The 24312-nt window shown below is 49.0% G+C and overlaps 1 protein-coding gene across 3 annotated transcripts in view; it reads right to left on the bottom strand.

The window, feature by feature from the left end:
* Sntg2 (syntrophin gamma 2) overlaps positions 1 to 24312 on the bottom strand; it is an 85374-nt gene that overhangs the window by 45827 nt on the left and 15235 nt on the right. For all 3 annotated transcript variants that reach the window (XM_004868355.3, XM_087199761.1, XM_021247239.2), the window contains exons 2-6: positions 12097 to 12234; positions 6239 to 6295; positions 6088 to 6145; positions 421 to 464; positions 279 to 320 (exon numbers count right to left, since the gene is read on the bottom strand). In XM_004868355.3, the coding sequence (XP_004868412.2) occupies positions 279 to 320; positions 421 to 464; positions 6088 to 6145; positions 6239 to 6295; positions 12097 to 12234 (339 nt within the window). The remainder of the gene's footprint in view (positions 1 to 278; positions 321 to 420; positions 465 to 6087; positions 6146 to 6238; positions 6296 to 12096; positions 12235 to 24312) is intronic.

The following is a 24312-nucleotide window of genomic DNA, read 5'->3' as shown; positions in this document are numbered from 1 at the left end:
TCAAGGGCTCCTGCACTTCAGTGCCCTTGAAGGCAGTGTGGGGTGGCCATGTGCCTTCCCCAGGCACGTGAGCAGCTGTGGCAACCCTGTCTGCAAAATGACACAGCAGGAACTCCCCTGAGGTCTGTGCAGCACGACTCCCCGACCCCTCAAGCTGCCCTCTCCAGCCCTAAGATTGTGCATCTGTGAGGACACTCAGTAAGTGTTGATGCAGAGTGAAAATAATAAGAATAAAAAAATAACTAACAAGAACAAAAACTAACACATATGACACTCACCACCTCTTCGTGGGTTGCATGTTCTACATGAATGCCGTTGACCTGAATGGTTGACAAATTAAGAATGCTGAGGACAGTCGTTGATTAAAATAAGTTTAAAGTAAAATGCAGCAAAGGGGAAATGGAAGTTCAAAGGACTGACCTGTAGAACAGCATCTCCTATGAACAACATCCCTGAGCGGTCAGCTGCAGGGTTGGAAAAGCAGCAGAAGAGTTAGGGGAACGGAAGCAGCACCATGCTGTCACAGCAGACACTTAAGCACTGTGTTGCAGCCAGAACTGTGGACATGTGTTTGTGAGTGTGCCCCCAGTTCTGTGCAGGCCCAACATGTGCTTGTGTGTGCACACAGGAGTAGGTGCACTGGGGAGTGGGAGCATGAATAATATGTGTGCACGCGTGTGTATGTTCATGTCTATGGGTGCCAGGGTGTGGCGGGTGCATTTGTGGATGTCAGTGTGAGACATGCATAGCTTTGCATGTGCATGTGCGCATGTTCATGCTTATGTGTACACAAGTGTGTGTGCATGCATATGTGTGTGGAGCCTATGGACATGCGTGGCTGGAGTGCACACAGCATGTGTGTGGGAAATGAGACATAGAGTGGTAGCAGCCAAGAGGAGCTACACAGGCAGCAGCGGGAGGGGCGTTAAGACCCTTGTTCCCCAGACACCACATGCTGAGGGGCATGGGTGTCACTCCCTCCTGCAGGGCTTCCTCGCCACAGACGACAGTCTGCCTCACATTTGTCATTAGACACAGACAGTAGAGAAGGACCTAGAAGCCACTCAGCATTTCCTCCTCATTCTCTTTATTTAAGAAACGTCCAGGGTGCTTTAATTCAAAGTCTGTCCCCAGAATAGTAGAGGCAACGAGAAAACCTTGCATTGTACAGTAAATATAATCTTCAGGGCCCGTTCCACTCTACATTTCCACCGTCGTGGGGACAGAGAGCTCCTTTCAGTACTCCTGAACACAAAACATTTGCTTCCTTCTTCCTTTATATGGATTTATTTTAATTTTGCAGGTCTTTGATTAAATATTGGAAAACAAGTATTACTCTTAACAATGGAACGCTCTTTAAAAAGTATGATTTTTTAAAGATTTAATGTCAACTGTCAATATTATCTCTAGTCATTCTCAGCATTGAGACATATTGAAAATAAAATGCAGCTCCACATTCTGCAGGGAAGGAGTTGATGTTAAGGAACCGGAAGGAGATTTGCCTTTCCTCTGCCACTTCCCAGGGCGAGCGGCCCTGGCTGTTCCGCCGGGCTTCCTTGGACTCTACTACGCATGTGCAAAGGCCCTGTCCCCACTGTCCCGTGCTCCCGTCCCTGGCCGTCCCCCTGCCGCCCTCCAGCTCGGGTCTACTGATCACTGCCTCAATCGAGGTCACCGCCACGGGTCACCCGGAGCCCCGGAGTCCCCACCCGAATCTCCATGGGAAGAAATCGTACTCTGCGGGAAAAGCGTTCCCAGCTGCGGAAGCATCCAGGAGGGGTGGCTCTTTCTTCTTTGGGAAACCCACAGCGGGAGAAGGGAAGCTCTGCCGCAGGTGGCGGGAGGGAGCCCTGGGCAGCTGGGAGTCCTGCTCCCGGGCCCTCGGGCGACAGCGGGGCCAGGCTCCGTCTGGGTGATGCGTCCCCTCACAGGGTGCTGAAGCTTCTCTCGGGGCCCGTGCACCCTGCTCTGCGCTGAACGTCGTGTCTGGGAGAAGCGAAAGCTCCGCGGGGCCCAGCGTGGACCGAGCCTGCCGAGGCCAGGAAGTCTGGGAGCCCAGAGGACCTGGCGAAATCGAGGTCAGGCCCTCAGAGCCACTGCAGGACTCAGACAGTGTCTCAGAAATTCCCCAGGAATGCAAATAAAATGCCACCTTGACCTGTCATGGCAGTGGGGACAGCCATGCAAGGAACAGGATCCACCGTGCGGTTCGTGCCTGGAGGCCAGTGGGGACTGAGAGAACGGGCAAGGCGAAGTGTTCCTCACTCCCCCAGACACCGTGTCTGTGCCCACTCCGAGAGGGAGCAGAGCCGGCCACCAGCCAGCGAAGGCACGAAGAAGCTATTCCTGCACCACAAACTTCCACGACGGTGCCAGGCGCAATTCACACCCAGGGTATACACTGGCCAGGATTGTGTGTGTATCCACACCTACAGTCACAAAGGATGTCATTCATTCGGTAACCTTTCATAAGCCTTTTATCTTCATAAATCCCAGAACAGGACACTGAGTAGACTCTACTGCAGGCATGATTCCATGCTTCATCATAAATAAAGAATATCTCTCATATGCTGAAACTCAAGAAAAATAACTTGAACAAGAGGGACTATTAGGGGGTGGAGAGGAGGGGGAAGAGGGGAAGGGAAGGGGAAGAGGAGGGCTGGATGGATACGATCAACAAAGGCACAGACAGGCATGGAAACACCAGGGCGAATCCTTCATAGAGCGCGTGTTAATAATCACATACTAATTACACAGCTGGAGACTCACTGGGACAGTATCATAATCACACTAGAAACCTCTATTAAATAAAGATCACGCTGTTGGAAGACATTTTCAGGTTTTCCATTACAAAATACATATTCTATGCAGACAATCTGTTTTCCTCTTTGGGGTGTGGAAGTCTGGTTTCCCCAGCACCACCTGTCAGAGACACTTGTCCCTTGTCCCACTGCCATCCTGGTTGGTGCCCCGGTCAGAAACTAGTTGCAGGCCTGAGTTTGGGTCTACTTCTGGGTTTTCTCATCTATTTCACTGGTCCGTATGTTTGTTTTTATGCCAGTACAAAACTATTTTGATGACTGTAGCTTTATAATATAGCTTTCTTTTTCCCCTCCACTCCACTCTTTCTCTAGATCCCCTTCACTTTTGCAAAAGATCTCCCTCCCTGTTTCCTATTATCTATCTTTTATTTTGATCTTTGATTTGTTTATTCTTTGGGTTTCTCATATATAAGAGAAACCATGTGATATTTAAGCTGTGTGTCTGATTTATTTCACCGAACGCTATGATCTCAAGGTGCATCCATTTTCCTACAAATGACTCAAGTTTATCCTTCTTTCTGGCAGGGTAGTACTCCATCATGTGTAAACACATTTTCTCTATTCATTTATTTGCTGATGAACGTATCCGGAAGCATTAAGGACATCATACTACGGTGATTCACGCACACCCATCTTCACAGCAGGCAAGTTGGCAAGCTATGGCCACCTCGACTGGGCTGCCAGGGTGGCCCTCCCCAGGCAGAGCCTGCCGAGCTCATCTGTTCAGTGGGGGATGTCTTCAGTCTCAGAGAAGGAAGGGCTGGGACCCAAAGCCCAGGGGAGCATGGTGATCACAGCTGCCCAGGGTGTTTATTCCCCTCATGCCCTGAGGGGAACTGGTGCGGTTCTGGGTAGAGAGACAGAAGGGAGCGAATATGGCGAGCATTTGCCCCAGAGACAGAAATGAGGGCTCTCGGGCCACTCAGGACAGTGCTGCAGGACGGGTCCTGGGGATGCAGCACGAGTGGGGTGACTGCGACCGGAGCAGGGCAGTGCTGAGGACGGCAGGGCAGTGCAGGGTGAGGGTGGGGTGGCCAGGCAGCTCTGCATCTGCGGCCATCTCCAGTGGGTGTGTCACTGCGAGGCCTTCAGGGGCAGAGGCTGAAGCCTCAACCCGAAGCAGCTTGGCATCACCCACCCCTTCCGCACGTGTGGGCTTCGCAACTGCGCGACACTCCGCAGGGAAACAACTTTCCCTTCTGAACCGAACAGAATATCCTTCACCAGTTATTGCCCGTTGGTAAATCTTACTCCCTGGTTCTAGTTTCTTTGACACTTACATTCCTATCCACAAATTTAAAAACACAGTAATGAAAAAGAACTGAGAATGTCCACGGAGATGACAGGTCGTGCTTGGAACCGGTCTCTCTAGTTATTAACCAACCAAGCGGATGCCTCACAGAGCCACGGCGTAATTGAGCGGGGCCAACACGGAGCAAACTGACTTAGTTTTGCTTGGAGAATTTCACTTCAAGTGCACAAGAGTCCAGAGCTTTTGCCAAGCTCACCAGCTACACAATTAGAACCCAGATATACGACAGCAAAATTTTAGTCCAGTGTGACCAAAATAGTTTTGAGATGCTTTAAAAGCCTGAAAAAGGGTGATCATTTGATTTGGGACCCTGCAAACCTTTCTCACTTTCCTGCTATCTCTGGTTCTAGCTGAAACTCTGTTTTCTTGTAAAATGAATTTTTTGGCGGTCCCAAGAGCAGAACAGCTAAGGCACGTCCTGCCTTCTGTCTTTCCAACCTGGGGACAGTGTGGGTGTCCCTGGGAAGATGCCCTCCTGCCTCCGGAGCAAGCAGCTCAGTTAGGGGACCCTGGCCCTCACAATTCTGTCTGCTGCAAGGAGACCTTGTAACCCTGCTGCAAAAGGAGGAAAGTGTATTGTTGCACTTGCTCATATATGTGGTTTTCATGAAAATAGATTTTCACACAGACATAAATTTCACTGTGAATCATTTTTGAAAACCTTCTCCTCTCCCCATAAATACATCCAGAACTGCTGTGGGGATTCACCTGGAAATTCACCTTCCACTTGGACACCTCTACAACAGAGTGCAGCTCCATCTCCTGTAACTTCTGCCCAGCAGGGGCTGGATCCCGGAGGACACGTTTCCAGGGTTAGTCCTTTCCCATCCTGGGACACAACACTCAACATCCACAACTTAAAGGAGCAGAGGTTTAATTTGGCTCATGGTTCAGGGGATTCAGTCCATGGTTAATTGGCTCCAAGGAAGGAACATCATGGCTTGGGGGAGCAAAGCTGCTCAGTTCATTGCCAGGAAGTGGGGCAGGGAACAGCACCAGAGAGGAAGAGGAGGGAGCAGATACGGCAGCAGAGGTCACCCATCCGTGACCTCACAGACACACCAGGAGCGTGCTTTGCTAATCCCCACCCCAGCTGGCTCCCAAGCCAATCAGGTTGCCCCAACTAAGCGGACCACTACAGGTCCTGACCCCTGGTCAGCAACTCTCCAAATGCCAGCAGGCCGGGCAGCCATGATGTCCCCTGCCAGGGACGCTCATGTCCAGCCAGGCTTGACGGGTGGCAGGACATTTTCTCTCCATGTTAAGTTCAAGGTTTCGGAAAATCAGATGGAGTGAGTGAGAAAGTTCTGAGAAAACCTGTGTGCTTAGTCTCTCACCCCAAGCCTGGCTGTTCTGACGGAGCGGGAGACAGTGTTGTGGGGGCAGCTGTGGCAGGTTCCCCACCCTCATCCTTCTGCTCAGCAGGAGGGGTGTGCTCACCACGCCCACCTCACCCAGCTGCCCCCAACTTCCTTTTGCAGCTCAGGCTAAGCCCCGCCCCACAGGCTGCCAGGTCTGTCACCCGACCCTGCAGGCCCCGGGAAGCTGGGCACACAGCAGCCCGTCAGCCAGACAAGGCGCCCATGGGCTTTTGCATCAGAGAACCCTATGCACACCACAGACTCCACCTCTGTTCGGTTCTCTCCAATTGTTAACAGACCGCAAGAACTCAGCATTCAAACCCTGAGTCGTCAGCATCCTCAGAGGACACGATGCCTTGACACTCCAAGGGGTGACCTAGTGCCTCTCCTAAGGGCAAGAGGTCAGCAGAAATGACCAAGGCAGCACACGTCAGGGACAGAAAACATCCTCTGAAACAACACACAGCTATGAAAATAAAGAGCAGTTTCAATACCGAAGTGAAATGCACATTTGCCAACCGAAACACTTCTGAGTTCTATCATCTTGCAAACAGCTGAAAAGCACACACATGGTCGCTGGGGTGACTTTTACCTGCTTGGTCTTTGAAGATTTTTGAAATGACAACAGGAACACTGTGCTCGGCACCTCCCTGGAAGACAGAGATGGCGGAGGAAATGGTGACCCTGATTCGTGCTGTCCACTCACAGAAAGGGGCACAGGAAAGGGGAAAATGTGCTCCTACCTTTATGCTGAGGCCCAGGCCACCCACGGGCTGTCTGCAGAGTGTAACAGTTCTGTGCTTTAAAAAATTTTAGAAAAATAAAGTAAGTTTAGGTTAAAATGCACAATCAAAAAGTGAATGCAAAATGTACATGGATACTTGAAACTGTTCTCAACACATATTGGCAAGGCAGCATTGGCACCATCCCTAATCCTCAGTCCATGGCACAGAACATAGGGAAGCCCAGGGACGGAATTTGTTCCTGTCACTGCATCACCGTGGGGATGGAAGGGGACCGGGGAGCAGGAGGAAGAAGAGAGGGAGGTGGGGAATGGGATGGAAAATGGTCAGCACAGGCTGCTATGGCCTTGTACCAAGCTCCCCAATGAAGGTCCTCGCACTGTATTACAAAACACACGGATACAAAGACAAAAAGACAGAAAGAAAGGAAAGCTGGTCTCTCCCACTGATTCCCCCTGGGGTCCTTCTTTGCCCTAAGTCTCTGTGGCTTCAACTATGTTCAGCCCAGTTTCTAAGTCACCAGCGTTCATTCAAGAGAGAGCGATTTTTTCATGCCCTCTGCCCACAGGGGGCAACAAAAGCCAACACACAATGCGCCGTTCTCTGGACGGCAGCGGGCAAGATCTGCTCTTGCCTCTGATCGTTCCGGGGTCTTTGCTGAAGACCTGGGTCCGCAGGCAGCTGCTGAGCAGGAACGGTGAAGGGCATCTGTACCTCAAAGGAACCCGCAGGGCAGGTGCCCACACTGGGCTCTTGGCAAGGAACTGCAGCTGGCCATGCACCTACCTCAGCCCCAGCAGCCGCTGGCGAATCCACGAGTACTCTTAGGAACGAACGCGATGGAAACTCAGTGGGAACCAGCCAAACCCAACCACCAATGCCCTCCCCGAAGTGCGTATGGGGCAAGTGTTTCCCAGGACAGGGCATGTTTAATGCACGTTTAACGGGTGCCGTTTTCTGCAATCACACAGAACAGGGATGCCTGTTGGGCTGCTTACACTTCCTGGTTCTAGGCTGCGGTCCTCAGGAGGCCCCTTGACCTGTGTTCATTGGCTCCCTCTACTGGACATATACAGTATTTGCGTGAAGTGCCAAGAATGTCCGCTCTGGACATTCAGCAGCACACAGGACTTCAAACCAGTTCCTGGCCGCATTATTCACCACAGCCATCACATGAAAACAATGGAATACTAGTCAGCCTTCAAAGAGAGGTTGACCTCATGGATGAGCCTGGAGGACACTATGGCAATTGAGGCAAGCCAGGCACAGAAAGACAAACACTGTGTGATCTCATGTGTACCTGATCTCTGAAAGAAGACCCCATCGGAGCAAAGAGCAGAGCAGTGATGGAGTGGGTATGGGTGGGGTGGCAGTGTGGGCCACCGCACAGCTTTAATTCAGTTGAGTAAGTTTTGTTTCTACGATGACGATGGGCAGGTGATGATGGCTAGTAATACTGCATTATAGTTGCTAAGAGAGTGGGTCTTACATGTATGCATACACACACACATGGTAACTATGTGGGGTGACGAATGCATTACTTAGCATGATCCTGCTCACAGTAGCAACCTGTATCACAGCATCACACTGCCACCTTAAACATGCGGGTTTATTTGTAATCACACCTGTACCCCAACAAAGCAGAGCCCCCCCACCACCACTGTGGGCAGAGCATCCGGACACCCATGTAGAAGGGAGACGCCAGGCAAGCACAGCATTTCTCTTCCAAAGAACAGAGACTCGATGCTGGGGTCAACAGTCTCACGGTGGGCAGGAATCGACAAAGGAAAGAGGAGTTCAGTCATTCGCACACTGTTCCCCTAGACAAACACAAATCCTCCTATATTAAGGGACAGAGAGGGAGTGGGCTGAAGGAATCCACCTGCCCTTCTCCCACGGTCACTGCCACACACCGTGTGCTTCTAAGTCAGCTTTCCCAAGCAGCAGAGTATTAGAAGACCGAATCATCCACTATCACATCAGTGGGAGTCTGCACCTCAGATCTGTGGCTTTATTCACCTGCAGTCCTCAGGAGGGACCTGAGCCAGCCTGAACACCCTTGCTGTCTCAGGGGGATCCCTAGAGCCGGTCAGCTGTGGCACAATGAATTGCTGCACACAAGTTCCTGAACTAATGTCCCCACAGGACAGGTGAGAGAATACACATGGATAGCTTTATAATTCGCTTAGTAGACCTTAGAGACCTTACTATCTATCACACTGGATAAGACAAAACACTATTTCTTTAAGTATTTATCTGTGCAATCATCTAAAATGTTCCTTCTGTGTGTGAATTTGAATCAGCCATTTATATTTCTCTAAAACTGAGTCTCTATGCCTAGAAAATAAAGATTATAATCTGTGGCCTATGTAGGAAGTTGCCATGGACTCAACCAAATCCTCTTAAAATCCCTGTGTTGAAGTCCTAGCCCCCAGTGAGACAGTATTTGGAAACAGGGCTATTCAGAAAGTAGTAAGTTAGGTGAGGTCGTAGGTTGGCCCTGATCTAGTCGGGCTGGTAACCCTGTAAGAAGAAGAGCTGTCAGAGCCCCCACCCCCAGGAAGCATAGGGGTTCATAAAGCACCAGAGTGTGTGGCCCCCTCCACAGACAGCTGCTCTCTGAAGCCCTCATCCAAGCACCGAAAATTCTAGTGCTTCAGAGTTGGACAAGAGGCTCAGCCCACCCACGCCTCCACACTTTTACAAATGAACATCATGGAATTGCTATGGCTCTGAAATGATTTTAACCTGAGAGCATCAAAGAGGTCTAATTTTCAAAGCAAGGTTTGTAAAAGACAGTAGACGGTCAGACCTTACATGGGAACCAGAACTTCTGCAGGTTCTACCCGAAACCATCCATGCTGTAGCCAGGCTGACGTCCATCCAGGCTGGAGCCCATCCTTTTATGTAATGATTTCTGCTGCACAGGAGAGTTACTGAGATCAAAGGGATCTCTAGTTCAGCCCAACAGACCCTGGTCACAACTCAGTGCCACCCTTCCAGGGCTGGACCTCACTCGCCTCTGAACTCAACGCAAAACTTAAATTTGTGACAGGTGCCAGATTTAAATCCTGCATTTTTCAGGACAGATTTCATTGTGACATTAGGCCACCGGGCCTCTGGCCCCCACCCAGGTCCATTCCTGTCTCAGGGACAGTGGGAAGTGCCCACAGATCCTGGCTGTCCCTGACCCCTCCCTTGGAGGCACTGCCTGAGCCAGGCCCCTGGTGCAGAGGGGAAGGGACATATCAGAAAGCCAGCATAGAGAAATGTTTCTTTCTTTCACGACTTAAGTGAAGTACTAGAAAGAGAAAAATTAAAGGTTAAAGATTTAGCAAAAGAATTTTCTGAGAGATTTTATTTCATACACACGAAATACTTTCAGAATCACTCTTCAGGTTTATTTCAGACAACAGTATTTAAACAAGTTTCAAAACTGGGGCAGGTTTAGGGGGAGTCCGATCGTCTTCACTTCCCTGGAGTTGGGGAGCTGTTTCCATTCGCAAACACTCTCTGTGGTTTCTAGCAGAATGAATTCACTGCCTCACTTGCTCCTTTCTAAAAATAACTCAATCTGGGGCCAGGGATGTAGCTCAGTGGTTTTGCTGCCTTCTGCGCAAGCACAAGGACCCAAGTTTGATCCCCGGGACCAAAAAAAATAAATAAATAAAAATAACTCAATCAGGCAAAACTCCTTAAATATGAGAACTCGAGATTTATCATTTGAAATAAGGAAACGGCTCCTCATCAGACTGGAGCTCATATTTGTTCCATCTGGATATTAAGCCACATCCACAGGAGAAGTATTCAGAGATCAATAATCTGGCCTCAGAGTGGCTCAAAGTTTATCAGAGCTTCTTAAATTTAAAAATATGAAACACTCCTGTGTATCCCTGCTTCCCGAGGAGCTGGACTTTACCTGCTGACCCGAGCCCTAGGCGTCACGGTCTTTCCAGGTCTGACATGGGCAGCAAGGCCAGGTATTCTACTGGACCCAGCAGGTGCCCCGTCCTACCTGGCAGGTGTCCCACTGCAGAGACTAATTATTGCAATGATTAGTTTCAATATGTGTTTGCAATAGATAATGATTACATTTATCGGGCCAGTTGTACGTGTACATAACTCATCTCAATTCTTCTTTCTCCACTTCACCTCCCATCCCTCCCTGCCTCTCCAACTGTTGATCCCCTTCCCACTTGAAAAAGCTCTATTTTCATTTTTTAATTTGGCTCTCTCTTTAAAATCCTTTTTCCTTTACTTCCCTCCTCTCTCATTCTCTTATTCCCCTTCTATTGCCTGAGCTTTTTCATAGTTTTAAAAAGACTCTCTATGAAGCAGAGTCATTTATAGATGGTTGCAAAAACATCCTTGATTTCTCTCTTTCTCCAGTGCCACCCTTCAGTGGGATTTAGGACCAGTGGAGGGACAAGAAGCCACATCTGTAGTTGGGGATCGGATACCATAGCAGGGGACATGGGCTTCACGGATGTTTAGAAAGAAACCAGACTTGGGGTCACGGGAATTTAGAAGGCTGGTGAGGTGCAACTACACACCCCGCAATCATGGGGCACAGGCAGGGTGTGGCCGGAGGTGTCGGAGAGGACAGGTGCTCTCCAGCCTCCTGGAGCCTTGGGGACCCAGACTGCTGGGGCCACTGCGGGGCGTACACATGGCTGGGTGGAGGGCAGAGCACACGGGGCCATGCACAGGACAGTGTCTCCAGTGGGTCACCCGGGGTAGCCCTTGGGACATGCTCCGGGGCCCTGGGGACTTCCCGAGAAGACAGCCACCGTGCAAGCACCGACCCTGAGAACCCAGGGCGCTCTGCTCACCTCATTCACAAGGCAAAGGACCTGAAGATTCAGGGAAACAGTAAGTCAGGGTCTCCAGAGCTGGAGCCCACAAAACAGTCAAATTTGGACTCAGAACCAGACTTCAAAAACCTGTTGAAATGAATTTCCCTGCAACTGCATCGCTTCCTGCATGTCGGTTTCATGGCTCATGGAAGGGATAAGGGAGTCGCAGCCTGGGAGGAGAAGAGTCAGGGCGCTGGCCCTGAGCATGGTTTTCACACAGGGTGATGGACTTGCAGTGGGCCTCTTTGAGTTAAACTTTGAAAGGAAAGCTGCAAAAGTATCTTCCCTAATATCTATCAATGCCCTACTGTAGCTAATACATGAATATCTCACCCTGCAGAAAATGCCATCTGTGAGTGAGGGACGCAGCCTGAGTCAAGAAGGAACGCCTCTCAGCCTGACAATCCACATCTGACCCAGGCACCCAGCGGACGCCTGGCTGCTGCACGGAGGACACCTGATGGGTGGAAAACTCAGTGTCCTTTCTACCTCAGCAAGTGCAACATTCATTCTCTGTCATCTTACTTTGCAATCAAAGTGTGTCTCGTTTCATATCGTGGTACTGAGAGCCATTTTCTTTTTAAGTAACGCTCTTTAAAGGAAATATATTAGCAAAGAAATTAAGAAAGTGAGACAGTCAATGGACCAAACTTAAAATGCATATTTCATTCCATGCCATGATCAAAGCCCATAGTCAGGGATATTGAACTCCCTGTGCATGGGCTTCTCACCCAAAAACATGTCTTTTGTCAGTGCTGAGGCTTGAACCCAGGGCCTTCACACTGAGTTACATCCCAGATCTTTTTGAATGTTTTAATTTTGAAACAGTATTTCACTAAGTAGCCTGGGCTGGGCTTGAACTTGCAACCTTCCTGCTTCAGCCTCCCAGTGTGCTGGGATTCCAGGCGTGCACTGCCATGCCAGCCTTCCAGAAAACACTCCTGAATGAGGTCTGCCGGCCTCAGAGACGTGGTACGCAGCCCCGTTCACCGAAGCACTTACAGTGGTGCCCGGATGGGCCCCTCCCACACACACGACGTCCTGCCGCTGGATGGTCAGCGTCTCCTTCGTCAGCCTCAGCCGGACGTCATAGGCGTTCTCGGAGCCTTCGTCGTACATCAGGGCGAGGGTGGTTTTGTCCTGTGGATGCGGGAAGAGAGTGGTGTGAGCACAGGGGTCCTGGGGATGAGGACCCCGTGCCCCCGTCCAACCAGGTTCTTGAGGAAGGCTACGGCGTCCACTCCAGAAGAATCGAGTTCTTTGTGCAAAGCTGGGGCACAGCTGGGAGGCGGCTTTGCTCCCGGGCGCCCCAGGGCCTCCACAGGAAGTGGGTTTGGCCGGTGTCCTTAGGTGTTAACCTAGTGCTGACCAGGCCCCGACGCATGACAAACCCAGGATAGACTCCCTGGGCAGCCTCTCAGACCCGGTAGGACAGCTGAAAGCCCTCAGGACCTGATGAGGGTCGCAGGGACCTGCAGCAGCAACGGGAAAGTCAGGTCCCAGCCAATAGTCACGGCAGGGGACATGAGGGCCCCTCAGCAAGTGGACCAAAGGAGGCCACCGCCTGTGAAGGACTTGGGCTGCTCTTCTGCTTGGCCAAGCATAGCATGGGTCTGGGGTGACATCAGGAGGGATGTTGTGGATCCTGTGCAACACACACACTCAAAATGTTAGGGCAATTTCTGTCAAATAAAAAGGATGCTGTGTCCTCATCCGCCTTAGTCACCAGATCTGGCACAGCGACTTCGGGCTCTTCTCAAAGTCCAAATGACTATTTTGAATCCATTCAGGCCACAGAGGCAGCCAGGACCGCACAGCTAAAGCCCCTCAGGAAAGAGGGCTCCAGAGCTGCTGCAGGAAGAGGCGAGGACGATGGGATGAGTGTGCTGGGAGGTCTGAGAGGGTTCGTGGCAGTGTCTCCTGCACTGTAGCAAGTTTTTAATATTAACATTCTCTGTGTTTTTGATCACCTGTGTGTTCCTCCTCCAATGTATAAGGCATGTGGAAGTGCTGCCGTCTGCCACATGCGCTCCTCTGCCCAGACACACCTGCCACCTGCAGCCAAGGTCACTCGGGTGACGATCTCGATCTATCAGTTAGGGCACTGGAGGGGGTGACCCTTCCTAGCAGCCCACATTGGGACAGCAGCTCCAGCTACTCCAGGGAGCCCAGGCGGCCTCTCCCCCAGGCACCGGACCACATGGTCCACCACTGCCAAGGCGCCCCCAGCACCTCTCCCATACCCACACGTCAAGCCCACCTGTCCAAGGTCCCCTGGCCCCTTGTTTAGCAGCGAGTCCTGCGAGGGCCGCTCCTGACAGCACAGGCACACACTGGCTCCACACTGTCCGCACTGCCAGCACAGTGGGGACTGCTGGCTCCTCCCTCCGACCCATCCACTCAGGGCTTGTGGCACTGCCTCCCCCACCTGTCCCTCCTGGCGGCCAGGCTCTCTCACCCCGCCCTGCTCTCCCTTGAGGATTGCTGCACGTCTCCCTACAGTCTGGACTCGCCGGGGTCAAGACCTGGCCGGATCTCTCTTGCACCTCTGTGTCACGTGACAGAGCTCACCCAACGTGGTGACTTCTGACCTCCACCCTGCGCAAATTGACACCTCCAGGTTGGGTTCTCCGAGTGTGGGCACTCACTGCCTCCTGTCACTCCCAGGCTCCGCCAGCTCCTGCAGTTGCCTCTCCCCCACTCCCTGCTCAGGTCAGGCCTGGCTGCCCGTGGATCCTGAGGGAACGCTGCCAGTGCCACATCCACACAGACCCGGGAGCTCCCACTGCAGCCTTGCAGCCTGAGCCACATCCTCCCTCCCTGCATAAATTAATACAAAGCCATGGAACCTCCCTGCTCCCACCTCCCACGCTCTACAAGGACTTCGATCTTCATCTACCTACAGTCCAAGCCGTCACTTCTCTGCCCAGAGCCGTACAAGCCCCAAAGCATGACAGCGAACGTCCTGGTGTGGTCCGAAAGCTCCCACCTGCCTCCGCACAGCTCCAGCCCCCTGCCCTCTGCCAGTCCCCCAACGTCCACTCAACAGAGTGCCCCAGCCCTCAATCCTGTTCTGGGTGCAGTTGATCAGCTGACGTTGTCCCCACAAGGTCCCCCTAGCTCTGATCCGTGGAGGGACCAGAGGTCCATCCACAAGGATGGAGGGAAGAGCTGCTTCAAGACGCCTGCTGGCACCAACTGCACTCAGAGTCCATGATTGGCTGGAAGAACTGACTGGCAATGGAGAACGGGGTCAGTCACAGGGACGGGACACAGGCTGGATCACCACAGGAAGAGAGGAGGCTAGAACAGGGCAACACAGGGAGGACACTGCCAATACGGACGCCATCATCACTGTGCAAAGAGCCAATTAGAAAAGAGCTATTCTCAAGCCTTCATCTGAATGTGGTGCTGTTCACGGGACCAATCAGAAGATGCTGTTTTCAGTCCCACATTTGCCTGTGGACACAGCCAATCAAAAGACACTGTTCCTGATCCTTCATTTACACAAGGCAAGAAGCCAAACAAACTTCTCTAGGACAGTGTGTACATGGCCTAACAACTAGCGAGTTTTGATAAGATGACTTTCCCAAGACCTTATTTGCACGGAAGAGAGAGAGCCCAGGAATTCTGGATGCAAAAGATCCTTTTCCCCTTATCCTCGGCATCACCTTGAGCCTGCTCACCGGGCTGCGCTTGCTCTTCTCCACCTTCAATAAACGCACAACCTCACTGCGTTTTCTGTGCGTCTCATTAAATTCTTTGTTGTGGACACCAAGACCCTGGAAAGTACTCCCACAGGACTTCACCCAGTATCACAGGGCAGGGGCTTCTGCGTCCTCTGGATGCTTCCCCACCCCAGTGTCACGTGTGATGTGTGTGGTGACGGGAGGTTGAGCCAATCTTCACATCTGGGTGCTGCTGGCGCTGGGGTCCAGGGGCCAATGCATGCCCCTGCCACTCTGGATGTCCACTCCACACCGCCGCAGCCCCACCCCAGGCTCCGGGCCCACCTTATGGGACACTGCATGTGGGCAGTGGTCACCACCTGATGAACAATCCTCCACCAATCGTGTTCTTACTTGCTGTCTGTCTCTCTGCACTGGACTGTGAGCTCTAGAAGGCCACGACTGTCACTGCAGCCACTCCTGTGTCCCTATGCCTGGAACAGGGCTCAGGATGCGGACAGGGACGGTCAACACAAAACGTTGTCATCTAAATGCATGCAAGGGCAGAGCAGGACCCGTGCTCCGCCTATGCCTCTGGCTCTGGTAAAATGCTTTTCACAACATAAAATGCCCTGGTAAAATATGGAGAATTCTACAGGCCCAATGGCAGACACTGCTTTGTGGGTTTTGAATGTGGAGCAAACTTGCTGGGCTCAGGAGTCTCCTGAGAGCCAATACGGTGTCCTGTCATTCCAGGAGCCAGTTTGAGTGCACAAGAGTCCTGGATATAAATCCTTGCTCTTCACGCTCTGACTGGCTGAATGCAGGGAAGAAATTTAGCTTGTGAGCCTGAGTTTCCTCTTTTTGAAAATGAGGCTAATGTGAAATAGTTGCATAATAATAACATCACGAATTATGCCAGAAACCCTAAGAACCTTGTGAGAATGATTCCATTTATGCCTCACCAAAAGCAAAAGAGCAAAGTATCCATAAAAACCTTCCTTTTCAGAGGAATAAATCAAGGCTTCAAGAAGTTACCTGACCTGGGTAAAGCAAAGACACCGGAACTGGAGCTTACATCCACTTGCAGAGAGCAGTAATTTTCACAACTGCATGATTCTGCCTGCCTGTTAAATCGGAAAGACAAAGTAACTGCAGGATAGGGAATGCTCGGCCCATGCTGGGGAGGTCCCACACGAGGTCCTTGTTTCCACTTGGCTCTGTCCCAGCTCTTATCCCAGGGATGGGACACTGGTGCCCCCATCACTTAGGTGGCCCTGACACCACGCAGCAGGCTCCAGAGGCCAAATGGCTGTAGCTCGTGGGGTCCTCCTTCGCGCTGGATCCCCACAGTGATGTGTGAGAAGCGACAAGGAAGCCGTCGCTGGTGGGAACAGCCAGTGCAGGGCTGACTCCCGGATTTCCAGTGAGGAGGGAGGAGCCCAGACTCTGTGACAGAGCTTAGAGTTGGGGTGTCCTGAGCCCCTTTTCTGTAGTCACGGAGATGGATTTTTCCCAGTTCCATATAATCAGTGCAAACTGCTCTAGACCAGGATCTCAGTGAGAATCTAGTTCCCATTCACACGAGTCAGATGATCTTTGGACTTATAAGAGACGACAATGTTTTCTCTAATAGGAAAAGAGGCTCTGGCTATCTTAATACCTCATCTGATTTGATATATTTGTTTATGTCCCGCTTATGGTGAAATGACACAGTCCCACGCAGGGGTGAATCTCTATGGCATTACTTCCATGTTAGGGAACTTATTACTTTATAAAATATTGGACTGAAGGTCAAAACATTGATTGTTGTTTATGATCAGCTCTAATAAGCACTTTCTCCCCATAAACCCTTTTTTTTCTTTTGGTACCAGGGATCGAACTCAAGACCTTGCAGGCAGGTGCCTGCACCACTGAGCTAAACCCCCAGCCCACCCCATAAACCTTTGACAGCACATTTCTCATTGCACTTGTATAATAGGTCTGAAGGGTGTTACTACAAATTGTGTCTTTTAAAATGCACATTTTGATTTGGAACTTTCAGCCCAAGGAAACGCTGGCGTTTTCCAGCCTCTGTCAGCGCTGCGATGACAAAGACACAGTGATGTTCCCAGGCCTAAAGCCACAGGACTCATGATGAGGCTCGCTTTTAATTGCTGTGAACACAGCCGTCGGCCCTAGATAAAGATGACTGATTACTGCCATCCTCACCCACTCTTCCTCATTCCCCCCTGAGCATTTCATTAGTGCTTTCACCAAAGAATGTATGGTATGTGCCAGGGCTGACCAGCTTCTGTTATGAAGTTTGGAGCTAAAATCTAGTAGAAAGTGAATGAATAAAAGTGGCAATATAAAATGGCTATAAAAATTAGAACATCTCATTGTAATTTTTTACATATTTCTGATTTTATCAGCATTTTACCAGTAATAATTTATTAGACTACATGTACAAGGAAAAAACTCAGGCATTGAAAGCTCCAGGGCTAGCAATTATAATACTACACCTTCATATGGGTCCACTCGCTCCTCCGTTCCCATACAAATGTCTCAAAAGCGGAAACCACTTCCAAGGGCTTCTCCCTGCTGCAGCCTGTGGGGTGCGTCGGATGCAGAGACCACTCAGTGGGGAAGAGGTGTTTATGTTATTTCATATGCATGTGAAACTCAGCTTAGAGAAAAATTATTTTAAAAGCAAATTATTGACAAAAGAACGGTTCCCTGGGGTATGATAATCTGCAGGAAAGCAACTCTTCCTCCCTAGTCCCTGTCCTGCACCACAGGCTTCATACCTGGGCCTGACTGCTCTTGAAAACATCCTGATGAAAGTAATTTCCATGTGCAATCAAAGCCACATTTCGTCTCCAAGGGCAGGGGGGCCAGCCGGGCGCACAGAGCACAGGGCCTGGAGAGCAGCATATGTTCTGCTGACACCACGCCAAAGAGCCGTGAGGAGTCCTAGGTCACACCAAGACCACCAAGACCCCTGCTCCCCAGACCTGCTGCATGTCGGAAAGGTCTGCTGCAGCCTTCCTGGGGTCTCCTGAGTGCTCCCAGACACTACTGCTCCACTGTGCAGGATTTAATGGGGAGCTACTTCATTTGCTATGTAACTTCCCCTGGCTTTCTCTGGCTCGGGTTCTCCACCCGTAAGGAACAGGAGGCTCAGGCAGTCAGGGACACTACCTCAAGCACAGCCTTCCCTGACTGAGCTCTGCCCTGCAATGGGTCTCGTGCCAGGGGCAGCACGCTTGCAGCAGGCACCGTGGGTACCGCACTTCTGTGTTCAGCCTTCCTCCTCGCCTTCCCTGGAAACATCAGGGGGGTCTAACAGAACAAGGCTTAGGAAAGAAAAACAAGCTCCTCTAAAATAATAGTCATGAACTTTTAACACATGGCCTTTATATATTTTCATGGCAGCATTCCATTCTGCTGCAAGCACAGCCATCCATTAAGATCCACACTCCATGTAAAAAGTTTTAGCAACACAGGGTATACAGGAGAAAATGTCAAGTGTTAGGAATGCCACAGTCATAGACTGGTAACGAGACAAAATTATTTCCACTTAATGTTAGAATAAAAGCATTATTGTTGCTTGTTGAGTGACCACCAAAAAGGCATTTACTATGCATAATGTTCCTTAATTATTTGTATAGCCTATACGTTGTCTTCTTTAGACAGCTGAAAATACCAAATCCAAAAGAAGTTGTGAAACCCAGGCCTCTCACTATTGGCCTTGCCAGGACTGAAAGCCGGCATGCCTCCAAAACAGGGCTTTCCACAGTATCTCCCTCAAGGTGCTTCACATAAAACATAGCTACTTCTCAGCTTCAAGACGCAAATGGCAATGGGAACACAATACATCAAAACGTGTGGGACACAGGCAAAGCAGTTCTGAGAGAGGATAAGTGCCCATCATCAAAAACGAAGGAAGGTCCCAAAGAAACAGTTTATCACTACGCCTCAAGGAACTACGAAAAGAAAAGGGAAAATAAATGCAAAGCTTTCAGAGGGAAGGAAATAATAAAGAATAGACAAGGAATAAGTCAATAGAAAACAGAATACCCACAGAAAAAACAATCAGGCTAAGAGGTGGTGCTTTTGCAAAAGGAAAATCAACAACCCCTACCTAAACTAATTGAGAAAAAAAAGGAAAAAGATTCAAATAAATAAAATGAGAAACAAAAGTGGAGGAATTATGCGATGCCTCAGATATAAAATGGAACATAAGAGATTATTATGAGCAACAAATCGGGTAACCTAGAGGAATTGAGTTCCTAGAAAAACACAACTTACCAAGATTGGACCGGGCAGGAAAAACCTGAAGAGAAGAATAATACATGAAGAACTGAAGTTGTAATTAAAATCCTCTCAACAAAGAAAAGCCCAAGACCAGATGCGTCACTGCAGAATTCTACCAAGTAGTCAAAGAAGAATTGATACACTACTTACTTTGCAAAGAACAGGACTAAAGGAATACTTCCAAAACAATTGAAGGGAACTATCACTTGCACACCTAAAGCGGACAAAGACACCCCAAGAAAAGAAAATACAGGAAACATCTTTGATGAATATTGTTGCAAAAATTCTCAATAAAATATTAAGCCAAACTGAACAACCCATGAAAAGCATATGCATCATGACCCAGTGAGATTCGTCCCTGGTGTGGTGTGCAAGTCAGGCTTAACATCCACATCCAGGGAGAGACGCCTATTCTTCAGAGTGCATCTGGGGCACCTGCCAAAACTGATCACACTGGAGGGCCGCACAGGAAACAGCAAGGCAGAGGACCACACACTTGGCAACAGAGACGAGCTAAGAGGGTAACAGAAAATCACCCTGCTTCAAAGTTAAGCAATATGTTCCCAATGATCACAGATCAGTAGTGGGTATCACAGTGGGAAGCAGGATATATTTTGATCAGATAATGAAGGTACAACTTTTAACACTCATAGAACACAGCTAAAACATTGTTTCAGAGAAAATGTACAGCTTGAAGTGCACTGGTAATTAGCCATACACCACACACCACTTTGGATCATGTATATCACAGTGGTCCGCAGACACTGTACAGCCCAAAGACCTGGTAGGTGTCTGCATTTGTGCAAATACACTCTATGATGGTCTCACAATGACAAAGTCACCTAACAAGGCATTTCACACACTGTGTCCCTGTGATGAAATGACACATGACTGTAAAAAAATTAAAATAAAACTATGCTTGAGAATAAATTATTTAATCCCAAGAGAGGGAGCCCAGCATGCAGGCCAAGTACCTGTGCTTTTAAATAAAGTTTTATCGACACATGGACACAGTGATCCACGGATGGCTGCCCTTGCAGAGCTGGCTACAGTGGTAGAGGCGACAGGACCAGCTGGCCCTGAAAACAGCTTGCAGACATCTGACCCCAGTTCCATATAATGGCAAGAAATGAAAGGGGTACTGAGAGGGGAGAGGCACAAAAAGCAGAGAAATCAGCTAAAAGAACAAAGCCAAACAATAATTCACTGAAAGGAGCAAGAAATAAGGAGAGACTCATGAAGTACTAGCACCACTGGTAGAAGAAAATCACAATGAGCCCGAGGAACACAGCAAAGGTAAGAAATTATCAGGAGCAGCATTTCCCCACCACATGTGACAGTTGGTGTTCAAATGATAAACTATAAAACACACAGCTTCCTAAAACTCACCCAATAGGAAACACAAATATGAATACTCCTGTATCTATTAAAGGGATGAATTCACTATGGAAATCCTTTTACACATAAAATTCAAGCCCATATGCCTTCATCAACAAATTCTTCCAAACATTTCAGGAAAAATGAACACAATTCAAATTCTTCCAGAAAACAGAAAATACGGAATTTCATTACACTCATTTATAAAACCAGCCTCAGCTAAAACCTAACAAGGAGACAGTAATAAAGTAACATCCCCTATCAATCACCCTCCTGAACATAAAACACAAAAATCCTAAAGAAAGCATCATCAAATCTAATCCAGGAAAATAGTTTTAGAGTAACTGAAACAAGGATGAAAGAGTACTTCACAATTTGAAATCCAGTGTAACTCATAACACATAATATTGACCTAATGTTTCATAATAAAGTATCCAAAATGAGCATCCGACATCAGTAAACAGCGCGTGAAAGCTGGGACCCCAGGGAGGCTTCCCTGAGAGCTCCTGGCTCAGGAGCCTCAGACAGCCAGGTTAGCACCAGAGTCTGTGGACAGCATGGATCTGGTGTCACTGAGAGACAGGTGGGCGCACAGTGGAACAGCAGGGAGCCCGGGGGTCCACGAAGGAACTTCAGAAGACCCTAATGAATGCATTACCCACTCACAGCAAAACCTTCACAGAAAGGACATCTCTTAGCCTTTTGGTGACGTCCTGCAGAAGACTCTGGGTCTGTGTCACATACCATGCTGAATTACTGACTGAACCCTTTCCTGCTGAGATTGTCAAAGATACGCAAGAAAATCTTGAAGACGAACAAAGCTCAAGGTTTATGCTGCCGATGTCAAGAGCTATTATAACACTACAGCAATTAAACCAAGGCAGAATTCACTCAAAGGAAATAGCCAATTGGAACAGGGAGAATACAGAGCCCAGAAAGATACCCATATACGTATAGAAACCTCATCTGACACAAATGTGACACTGCAGTGAAGTTTGGAAAGAATAATCTTTACAATACAAAGGAAAAAATGGACCTTGAATCCTTCTTAGTAACAAAAAAATATCAATTCTAACTGAACTTAGAACTAGATAAGGATGGTAAATCAGGTATTTAAGAGAAAGCAAATAAAAAGATCTTCATAAACCTGGGGTAGGTAAAGATCTTTTTGAACACCATGCAAAATGTTCCAAACTGTAAAACATGAACAAATTAATCTACATTATACAATAGAGAAGTTGTTCTATAAAAGATTCTAAAGAAACAGGAACCCAAAGAGAGAGAATCCTTTTGTTTCATGTGTTTATATACTTGCATCTCATATATTTGATAGAGACTCATACACAGAAAATTTAAAGAATTCCTACTTTGGTAAGATTAGGACACAGGTCAAGACCAAAATGAGTAAAAAGTCAAAGGCATTTGTAAACAGAGACTTCCACAACCCAGTAAAAAGTGCAAGATCTGAAGGGCCATCTCACCAAGACGATATGGTTGGCAACTCAGCTACGAAAAGATTCTCAAGGAATGCGTCACTAGGGATTGTGAACTAAAACAATGACGCTGCAGCACGCACCAGTTAGAATGGCCCAAATCCAACCCCCGACCCTCCATGCCTGGGGAGGACGGGGGCCGGGGGGAGCTTGGTCGTCAGTGAGAAGGCAAAGCAGCATGGCCACTTTGAAAGACAGTTCTCCAGCTTCCTGCAGGACTAAACACACTCCCGCCACACAGTCCGCCAACTATGTTCTTTCACTTGATTCCACACAGAAACCTCCAAGTGGATGCTTCTAGCAGCTTTCCTCATAATTGCCATAACCTGAAAGCAACCAAGAGGCCCCTTCAGTAGGTGACTGGGGAGGAAATCGGAGATTCACCTGGACAGCGGAATATTCAGCACTACACAGTGGGCCGTGAAGCATGAACAGCCAAAAGAGGCCATGGACAGCTGCGAAGCTGTGAGACATCTGACATGGGAAACTGTTATGCGCCTTCCCTGTCTAGTGGCAGTGTTTGAAGTTTGTCTTTCTTTCCTAGCATGCCTATTTTCCATTCCATAGCGTCTGTGAATTGAAGGTGCATCTTACAATAGATGTTGTTTCAAAATGTCACAGGTAGCCTTATTTGCACTTTGCAATATTTCATAAAATAATGGTGAATCTCACTATTAATGGCATATCAGCGATGAAGAAATGTGGTATTATGAAGTTATTATACCTTTGGGCAGTACTGTTGCAAGGTGAGAAAAATCAGCCCTAGGAAGAGAAGACAGGGTCTGGACAGATCTCAGAGTACAGAGGAAACCCAGTTCCCACAGGTGCTGTCAAAGGCCAGCACCTAACAGTGCTGGAAGTACTGATTACTTTTACCAGGAAAAACCCAAATGAGACCCTCACTTATTTCCAGATGCATTAAAGACTAAAAAGAACTTTTTTTTTTTGTACTGGGGATTGAACTCAGGACCTTGAACTTGCGAGGCAGGTGGTGGCACCACCGAGCCAAATCCCCAGCCCTAAAATGAGCATTTTTTTAAAGAAAGTGTTTAGCCAGGCATGGTGGCACACGCCTCTAATCCTAGCACTCAGGAGGCTGAGGCAGGAGGATTGCCATGTATTTGAAGCCAGCCTGGGCTACATAGTGAGACCCTGCCTCAAAACTAAATAAATTTAAAATTAAAAAATAAAAATAAAGTGTTTGAAGAAAGTTTCCTGTTGCAGCTTAAGAAAGCTTTCACAGCAGGTGGGGAAATCAAAGCCACACAGGCAAACCTAACTCCAGCCAACCGTCCTCTACCGGCCCAGATCCCAAGGAAGGAAACACCTGGGAGCTCTGGTGCAGGAAAGCACAGCCACCTTTAGAGACAGGGTCAAGGCCCTGACAAGGAATGGGGAACACATTTGCAGAGGCCCTTGGGGCCCACATGCTCTCCAAACAGGCAGCAGTCCTACTACCAGGGTTTGCCTGAGATCTTGTTTCCCACAGGCTCTGTATTTAAATTACCACGAAATCTGCTGCTCCACTTGATTGAACGTTGACAGAACCAGGGAACTGAACACGAAGCAAATTCAGAAATCAAACCGCTCATTTGACGCCCGCCAGCCCAGGCCCTGACATGCAGGTGTATTTTTGAAGCGTAATTTACATCAAATGTCAAGGTGGTGGGATGAGGAGATTTTATTCAGCTGCCTACATGATTCCACCTTTTAGCCTCTTCAGAAATGGTATTTTTTCCATCACATCTTTTGAAGTGCTTCATGCCAGCAGGTCTGATCTTAAATTTTAAGGAAAAACATATAATTAGCTTATGTTTGGAATACACAGAAGGGACATTCATATTTTGGGAAATGCGGTGCTCTGCTCATCAATTGATGAAGGTAATTCAGAAGTCGAGGTGGGTTTCAGCAATGGCAGGCAGAAACTCCACACGCAGGGGGTACCCCAGATCTGATGTTTGGGGTGTCAGCCAGAAAAGCCCTGAGGGCTGGGGATTTAGCTCAGTGATTCCGCCGCCTCCCTTGCAAGCACAAGGACCCAAGTTCTATCCCTGGTACCAAAAAAAAAAAAAACCAGAAAGGCCCCAAGCCACGGGGGAAAGGAAAGGCTTGTGGGAGCTGCAGAAGGACCAAGAAAGGCAGACAGTGAGTGAGAGCCAGAGTCTAGGAGTCCAGCAGCGAGGCCGGCAGAAGCCAGGGCTGGAGAAGCCGCAGACTGGGTGCCCCCCCTGGAACGTAAGGATCAGCCTGGGAAACACTGGTTCCACCCACAGAGATGTGGCTTCACAGCAGGCGGGAGACTCACTTGGGTAGGGAAGTTGAAAGCAGCTGGAAACAGGAGAGGGCTGCAGAAATGGGAGGCGGCTGGAGATGGAGCAACA

The sequence above is a fragment of the Heterocephalus glaber genome, unplaced genomic scaffold, assembly GCF_053883595.1.
Source record: "Heterocephalus glaber isolate CG9 unplaced genomic scaffold, H.glaber_assembly_v1.0 deba00001724, whole genome shotgun sequence".
Taxonomy (NCBI): Eukaryota; Metazoa; Chordata; class Mammalia; order Rodentia; family Bathyergidae; genus Heterocephalus; species Heterocephalus glaber.
This window is presented reverse-complemented; position numbering and strand designations above follow the sequence as displayed.